The sequence below is a fragment of the Neolamprologus brichardi genome, chromosome 13 (assembly GCF_056152115.1).
Source record: "Neolamprologus brichardi isolate AB-2024 chromosome 13, ASM5615211v1, whole genome shotgun sequence".
Taxonomy (NCBI): Eukaryota; Metazoa; Chordata; class Actinopteri; order Cichliformes; family Cichlidae; genus Neolamprologus; species Neolamprologus brichardi.
The window spans coordinates 18,925,629-18,934,468 of record NC_142116.1 but is presented as its reverse complement, the minus strand read 5'-3'; the positions used below and the strand labels follow the sequence as shown (position 1 = coordinate 18,934,468).

The following is an 8,840-nucleotide window of genomic DNA, read 5'->3' as shown; positions in this document are numbered from 1 at the left end:
ACTCATATACAGTTGAGAGTATAAGCTCTATATATACAAGCAGAGGAAAGTGGTTTCAGAAGCTGGATGATCCACTGGCATGTTTTTCTTGCGTGTATCCTTCCCTGTTCCTCTATATCCTAATCCTCTCCGTCTTTGTCTGGAAATCTCTGTTATAATCTGGTCCCTTTCTCCTGGCTCACACACTGCACATTCTCACATCAACAGCTCCACCAGCAGGTGAAAACATGCCAGTCTCAAATGAACACTCTGTCCAAGTCGATGTGCATTTACATGCAGACTCTGAATTGCAGCAGCCACACATTTTCAGGGTCTGTTTTAAATTTCCTGTGAACTGTGACATTTTTTTAGGGGCTGTTCAAGTGGAGGAAGACTATTTATAGTCGTTCAACACGCAGCAATGCCGACTCAACAGCGTCAGAGGATTATGGGACAATGCACTTTGGGACAGAGCTGCTTCAGTCATTGGTTCCATAAGTGAACTGAAATGCTATATGCGGAAGGCTCGGTAAATGAGCTTCTCGACATTTGACTCTTCAGTGGGTATCTCCATACTGACTTTCATCTTCAGTCCTGCATAGAGCCGCAATTAAAAATAATTGAGAGACTTTACAAACGCAAATTAAATTTCCCGAATCTTCCACCGGGAGGCAGCAGTGAGACAAAGTGAGTTTATCTTGTGGTGATCTGTGATCTCTCACAACACAGGCAAATTTGAAGGACAGGGTGACATATTTAAAATATTACTGCGCAACATGCGGATGCTTTTGTTTTCAGCTTGTAAATGAGATGCACTGGGCATGTCCACATCATAACCTTGGAAATATATCTACAGTGCTGCAAAAAAGTATATTTGCTCCCTTCTTTTGCGCATTTGCCATACTTACATACATCGAACTATCAATCTAATATTAGACATTCCAAGTAAATACATAGTGCAGTTTTTACGTAATGACCTATACAAACCTACTGGCCTTATGTGGATGACCCCTTCTTACATCGTGAATTAACTGTAACCACTTTTTTTTTTTTTTAGAAAGCTGATTTCACCTGCCACGCTGAAGCCTGATTACTGCCAGACCGAGTGGACCACAAAATCACTTCAGTACAACCTGTCTGACAAACTAAAGCAGGCTAAAAGATCTCAAAAAGCAACACAACATCCCACGATCTAAAGAAACATCTAGAGGTTTACACTGGGTCAGGTAGGTTTGGATAGCCTTTTCCCTTAAAAATGAAAATCAACATTTAAAAACAGAATTTGGTATTTACTCTGATTATCTTTGTCCAATATCAAAAGTAGTTTGATGATCTGGAACATATAAGTGTGACAAATATTCCTCAAAAAAGAGAAAGAAATCAGGAAGAACACGAATACTTTTTCACCGCATCGTAGGTATACATCATCCATGCTAATGGTTAATAAAAGGACTTGCATGAAGCCACTTCATCTTCTTGTGAAAGACCAGATTCAGATCAAATGTTTTACTGTTCATAAATGCCTTATCATCCATTTATATTATTTTTTATTTAAGGTTCAGCAAAAAAAAAAAAAACATCATGTGATTACTACAAAACTGCAAAGTATTGGTGATAATTTGTAATCTTCAATAAAATTACAAATAAAATGTATTTGGGCTCATGCTATGCAGCATAACGTTATCTTTTACAATGACTATGTAGTCACTATATAAGCCTTGTTTCACGTCAAGTGGAAGATTAATTTACACTACCTCACTAATGAGAAGAGTTTAGAGACATTATTGCAATTGTTATAGCCTGGTTACAAATGTTTGGCATTAAACTTGACTTGACTTTCATTTTAGTGTGCATAATAGACTGGGATATGGAAATATTTTATCTGGGCTTAATTATATTTGAAGTTTTGTTATGGTCTTGGGATAGAAAGTGGGATCATAAAAAACAAAAGCCTAATATAACTGTTGAGTAGCATTTTATAATATGACACATGACTAAGAATGTAATTTCAATGTACCTAAAATTACATTGTAATTATGTTTACCTACAAATGCTTCCCTGGTGATATGCTAGAACATAGGTGTCAAACTCTGGCCCGCAGGCCAAATTTGGCCCGCAGCCTAATTCCATTTGGCCCGCGAAGCCATACCAAATTACTATTAGAGCCTACTGGTATTATACAGCTAATATATATATTGTTTAGTATTAAGCTTTGCTTGTTCCATATTCAGATTTCCAGCAAAACTTGTTTGAGTCCATAAGAAAAGATTCATTCTCATATCTGAAGGAATAAATATATTTCAATAAATATTAATGTTAGCCCGCAACTTTGTTCCAGTTTTGAATTTTGGCCCACTGTGTATTTGAGTTTGACACCCCTGTGCTAGAAGATGTAAGTAACAGTTAAGGTTTTTGCAAGAGTGAAAAAGTAATTATAGTCCAAGTAATTTTAAGCAGTGAATAGTTTCTGGGTATTTTACATGCAAAGTTACACAAATTATATTGTAGATAATTTTAAGTAATACATAAGCAGTACATAACTGTGTAATTTGAAGTAGTGTGAAACTTCAGGTATTGTAGTCTAAAGAATAGTCTTTTCCTACTGTAAGCACGCAGTATTTACATTTACTTGTGAACTATTTAAAGCTGATTACAGTATTATTTGTGTCTTCTTTCCTGTAAAATATCAATAATAATAATAATAATAATAATAATAATAATAAACAGTTGGATTGTTGCTCTATATTATAAAGTGCTCGCTGTTGAATAAGAAAGACAGAAATGAACATCTCTGCTGTCATTTGGATCTAGCTGTGTGTCCATGCCAAGTATCGCCGCCAGGTGGCGCTGCTTCTTTTTCAGCCCAAAGCGCAGCCGGAACACGACGTGGCAGTTTACTTCCTGTGTATTTTTTTTTTAACCGTATTGACATCCGTCTTTCACGGTCGTGTTATATCTTAGGTCTGTTAAATAGACTTCCTCAGCCTTTGTAGCAGCTTTTAGTCCATTTTCTCCGTACATGAAGAGCGGGCTGTAGGAGCTCAGCAGCCGGGGAAGGAGAGATGATGGCGGGGCTGCTGTTGGCGTTAGTCGGGGGGCTGCTGGAGGTCTGCAGCGGCGTTTCAGCCAACAGAGGAGGCTATCCCTCATTCACAGACGAAATCCCTTTCAAAATCACCTGGCCTGGCGCTGAATTTACGCTGGTATGTCTCCTCTTTTAGTGTCACTAAAGAAACTAATCTGCCCTAACGGGCTCAGCAGACGTAAATGTCACTTTATCGTGCGTTTGTTTTAGACTTCTTTCTCTTTCTGTCACACAAGACCTGAGTTGAAGTAACAGATGTTTATCTCCCGCCCGCAGCCAACTTCAGGTGCACTTTACAGTGAGGAAGACTTTGTCATCTTGACCACAACAGAGAAGGAGAAGTACAAATGTCTCCTCCCTTCACTGACGGCTGGAGAGGAGGTGAGCACTCCTAACACTTTCTGGGAATGGCACAGCTGTTTATCTAAAGAGTTATGAGAGCTTGTCACTGAACTAGTTTGCACTAGCAGAGCAAGGCAGGGAGCAATTTTGTGTTGTTTCTGCACAAGTGATTATAACCTGCCTGCAGATGTGAGGAAAAAAGATAAATTGTGATACAGTTGCGTTAAAAAGTGTGAGTCATTCCACAGAATTCTTCAGGACCTGAAGTTGTTTGATCAATCTGATATGTCCAGACTGTTACATACAACATGTGAACAGCATTGTTTGCTAATAGATTTTTTTTTTTTATATTTATCTCTAGTAAATTATCATAAAACAGGCAAAACATCCAAGGTGCGACAGCTTGCTCCTGTTACTCTGCGTCATTGTTGTCACGTTGGTGCAAACGACAAAAACTGTGACTTATCCTGTGTTACCGATTCTCACTGCTGCCTATGGGAAAGTTTGTCCTGAACGAAAAGAACTCACTGTGGTACTTCCGCAGTAATAAGGGCTCAAAAAATCTTGAAGCGGGGGAAAAAAGGCAATAAAAAGTGCAGCTTTTCCACCGACCCCTTTGTATCTTGAGAGCCTGTGACGCAGAAAATCTTCATGGTGTGAAGGCAAAATTTTGCGTGGTTTCATTAAACATACTAAAAGCATTGTGCCAAAAAATCATCTGATTCTAAGGGGTTTATGTGGAAAGCACTGACTGTTTTATTTTTTTATATTCGAAACCAGAGACTATGTAACTGTGCCGTGACACAGCAACTCTCATAGAAGAAGCACTATAGAGCTGTGTTAAGCAATAAAAGGTTGCTAAAATATTTGTGACTGTAATTCTGTCTTGAATGAAGACCAATACAACCTAATAGGAGGGTATGCTAAAACATCAGTTACAAAATGCTAAATAAGCCTTTAATAAAGGTTTCAGTTTCCCTCCTTTCCTAGAGTTAAAAAAAAGCATGTGTTATCTCTTGTCTCTCATCACTCTTGTTGCATTTGTTTGGTGCTGCAGGATGATGAAAAGGAGTATGGCGGGCCCAGTCCAGGTGAACTGCTCGAGTCGCTATTCAAACGAAGCAGCTGCTCCTACAGGGTGAGACTTTTCTGTTTGCATCTCATATCCCTCCACACAGAGACTGAAACTGCATGCAGTTTAAAGTCACAGTCACACTATAGTAGCAGAGCATGACAAAAAACATGTTGTTTGAGTGTATTGCTGAGCATATATTTATACCAATGCAGATTGAGTCGTACTGGACGTATGAAGTATGCCATGGAAAACATGTAAGGCAGTACCACGAAGAGAAGGAGACTTCTCAGGTCAGTGCTTTGTTTTATTTTAAATATTTTTAGACTGGAATGGAAAATGTGCACTCGTTACGGTTCGCTAAGTTTGCATGTTTCCACAGAAGATCAGTGTACAAGAGTACTTCTTGGGAAATATGGCACAAAAGAGCCAATCAACAGAGACAGGTTAGTGTCTATATATATGTATATCTTACACTGCTTTTTTTTTTTTAATTGAACGTTAATCATATTTGGCCTTTCTTTTTTTTTCAGATCAAGCTGAGAAGACAGACAGTGTCAAACCGTCCGAAACCAAAGCAAGTATTCTACTGAGTAACCAAGCAAATCTGCCGTCTAGTTTTTCAGTCTCACATATCTTTCCTGTTGCCTTCCCCTTTTTCTAACGTCAGGTGCCCACTAAGAACATTGAAGGTCAGCTGACTCCCTACTACTCAGTGGAGATGGGAAACGGGACTCCGTGTTTGCTGAAACAGGACCAGCCTCGCTCCACAGCCGTGCTGTACGTCTGCCATCCGGAGGCCAAGCACGAGATCTTGTCTGTCGCTGAGGTCACCACCTGCGAATATGAGGTGGTGGTGCTGACGCCTCTGCTTTGTGCACACCCAAAATACAGGTAAGATCTGTTAAGATGGTTACACTTTAATAGAGCGCGACACCCGTATTTAGTTTGTTTGTTAGTTTGTCTTATTATATTTAGACGGTGGCCCTGAGAGGTCAAACTCGCTGCAAATTAAGAAAGCACCAGCAAATAGAAAAACGCTTTAATAGCACACAAAACACAAAAGAAGAGCTGTTTTGTTATAGCCTTTTATTTGGCTGCTGATGGATCCGCATGTTTTAAATATCATGCAAAATTCTTGCAACAGATGTTGTTCTGATGCAGCGTCCCCGGGGATTTGTGTCTCCTCTCAGTCTTTAACTGCAGATGTTTAGCAGTTTAGGTGAATGTGTTTACTGTGGAGGCACTGAGCTGTTTAGTTAAAGCCTGTTTTTGGCTGCTGTAAAACAGTAAGGTGTAGCTTGTCTTTTAAAGCAGACTGCAATGATTTGCAGATCATTTTAACCTTATATTTAACTGAAAGTTGTATAAAGACACCATTTTAAAGGAAAAACTCAAACTGAGACTTTTTATTTTTCATATATTTCCCAATAAATACTATAAAATTCACCTGCTCACGTCACTTGTTCGCAGGTTCAAATCCTCCCCGGTGAACGCCATCTTCTGCCAGGCTCTGGCGGGCTCCCCTCTGCGGCCTCAGCGGCTCGCCCAGTTGGACAAAGAACAAGAGGAGCAGCTTAAACCACCTTTCGGTGCCACATCTGAGCCCAGAGAGGTAAGACGTGCAAAGATAAACGGTGATCACCTGAGCACACGAAACGTGGCTTATTTACATTTGTGATATATCATAGGAGGAGACGTCAGCAGTGAGAGAAGAAGCCTTCACCTCCACCCACAAACCCATGACCGTCGGAGGGCAGTCTCAGGTCACTGTTGGTACCACGCACATCTCTCGCCTGACAGACGAACAGCTAATTAAGGAGTTCCTGAGTGGCTCGTACTGTCTGCACGGGGTGAGGCGTGTTTATGTGTTGGAAGCTGAGCACTGATACATAAACTGCTCAGTGACCACTAATCATCTTAACATGTGCGTTTCAGGGTGTAGGATGGTGGAAATATGAATTCTGTTACGGGAGGCACGTCCATCAGTACCATGAGGTAAGCGAGTGTATTCAAACGTGGACAAAGTAAATAATCAAATACACTTCTAGTACCTTTTTAGATTGTATGCTGGCTATAAAGCAGTAAGCGAGAGTATTTTCTGTATCAGCCAGATGATCTTTTCTTTGTGTTGCAGGATAAAGAGCAAGGGAAGAACATTGTAGTGGTGGGGAACTGGAATGCAGACGAACACCTCGACTGGGCCAAGAAGAACGTCGCCCGATCCCTCCAGCTCAGAGAGGACGGAGTGCAGAAAGTCAAGTAGGCCTTTCAGATTTTTGAACACTAATCGCTGTAAACGGATACAAAAATATCCACCCACTACTTTTTCTTTTCCCCTTTACTCCACAATAGGTTGGTTTCCCACTTCTATGGCCACGGTGATGTGTGTGACCTGACAGGGAAGCCCAGACAGGTCATCGTCAAGCTCAAGTGAGTGAACCGTTACCTAGAACTAGGGGATGAAGGGTGGAGCACATCAACCCGAGTCCACGGATGAGTAAGACTAAGTTGTCAGTGTTTCCCATTTTGATTCACTCATATCATTTCTCTTCTCTCTGTCAGATGTAAGGAGTCTGAGTCTCCCCATGCTGTCACTGTCTATATGCTGGAGCCTCAGACTTGTCAGTATGTCCTTGGGGTAAGTTTATGTTTCACTCCAGAGTGGCAAAAAAAGAAAACAGTAAAATTTGCTTAGTAACACTATGAATCTTATGTGAAGGTTTAGTCCTTTGTAAAAACACATTTATATCAGTTTTAGGGATAAATATAAAGAAGAAACTGCAGATTGTTTAACTGCACTATCTCTGTGACAAATTAAAATATATAACTATAAATGAAAGATGGCTTTTTTTTTTTTCTGTAGGTTGAGTCACCGGTCATATGCAGGATTCTTGACACTGCTGATGAATATGGGCTTCTGTCACTCTCCAGTTAAATTGGCGGAGTTTTACTGGAACAGCAGCGGCGCACGGAGGACATATAGAACGAGGACACTTAGTAAACAAGATGCCCTTAAGACTGCGCTACAAGCCAAAACTGAGAATAAACTCAATCCTGAGGCTGGACCTCATGTAGCCCAGGGAGAACAGGCCCCGCCCACACTCCCATGACCTGTGCGATGGGTCACATCAGCCCGACTCTACCTTAAATCAAATTCAGGCAGTGGAATTATTGCTTGAACTTCATATCTATGCTTCACTTTGTGATGATTTATTGCAAGCAAAGGAGTGACGAATCATCAGGGGAATTAACAATATTCATAGTGGTTTTGTCTGTCTGTGTCTGTGTGAGTGTGTGTGTGTGTGTGTGATATGGATTGATTAGCTGCTTGACTGTGGCACTTTTTTACTTGTAGATATGAAAAACATCTGAAAATGCTTCACAGCAGGGAGACTGTGTGCTGTGTGAGTGTAACTTATGCATTAGAGATTGCTGTGGAATAACAATAAAAGTGAGTGTAAGGTTGTAGGATGTACAGTGTGTGCAGGTTTATTTAAAAGGTTCGTTTTGTGGTTTTATGAAGATGCACGCTGGGATCCGACTACTGCTATATCTCTGGAATAAAAACCAATGCATTTACAGCAAAGAATTAAAAAAAAAAACAAAACATGAAACCTTATTTTAGTTTTCCATTACCACAGAAAAGAGTAGATTTAAGACATTAGGGAAATATGTAGTTCAGGGATATCTAATTCAAACTGGCCGCTTTGATTTTAAGTGGGTTGGACCATTTCAAGACCACATTTAATCCTCAAGGTATCTAAATATAAAAATAAAGTGCAACTTTAACAGAAAGTGTCCGTTTTTTCTACTTGATAAAGAAATTCTGCTGTAGTAATTGAATGGCTTGTGCATAAATGTGTTCAACTACAGAAGAAATGCATCCATCTGAGCAATGGATACGCAATGTATCCTGTATATAACACATTTTTATAGTAGATAATGAAAAGCACAGGAAGTTTTCTGTCATTTATTTTTTAATAACTAAATGTGTTTGGTGTAGCTTGAGTGGTTATATGGGAGGTTTTTAAATCAGTAAAAATGAAGCTGTTAAACTTGTGAAAAAACAGCTAAAAGCCCCCAAACATATGCCTTTCTCTACATTTTTTTCAAATCTGTCCAGTGGGGCTGGATTGGAGTCTTTAGCAGGCTGATTCCAGGCCCTGGGCCTGAGGTTTGATACCCCTGAAGTAAGTTAAGTGTAGAATTTAGTGTTTTATTTATTCGGCCGCCAGAGGGCGCTGATGCTATGTGTATGTGTAGTAACATCAGCACAGTAACGGGTGTAGATCTCACAGACATTACATTTGTACTTGCCAGTTATTTATTGTGTTTTAAAAAGTGTATGAGGCTCAGACT

The 8,840-nt window shown here is 40.0% G+C and overlaps 1 protein-coding gene across 2 annotated transcripts; it reads left to right on the top strand.

The window, feature by feature from the left end:
* Positions 1 to 2,875: 2,875 nt before the first annotated feature.
* Positions 2,876 to 8,270, top strand: erlec1 (endoplasmic reticulum lectin 1). 2 transcript variants are annotated; one of them, XM_006800788.3, is made up of 14 exons: positions 2,876 to 3,182; positions 3,341 to 3,445; positions 4,464 to 4,544; positions 4,694 to 4,771; positions 4,864 to 4,924; positions 5,012 to 5,055; positions 5,149 to 5,372; positions 5,952 to 6,093; positions 6,170 to 6,331; positions 6,417 to 6,476; positions 6,616 to 6,740; positions 6,834 to 6,911; positions 7,044 to 7,119; positions 7,345 to 8,270. In XM_006800788.3, exons 1-14 carry the CDS (start codon positions 3,042 to 3,044, stop codon positions 7,414 to 7,416), a joined length of 1,449 nt encoding a protein of 482 aa, XP_006800851.1. In that variant the 5' UTR covers positions 2,876 to 3,041; the 3' UTR covers positions 7,417 to 8,270. The 2 variants fall into 2 exon arrangements, with proteins under 2 accessions (XP_006800851.1, XP_006800850.1); XM_006800787.3 differs by having other exon boundaries at positions 2,877 to 3,182; positions 4,861 to 4,924.
* The last annotated feature ends 570 nt before the right edge of the window (positions 8,271 to 8,840 follow it).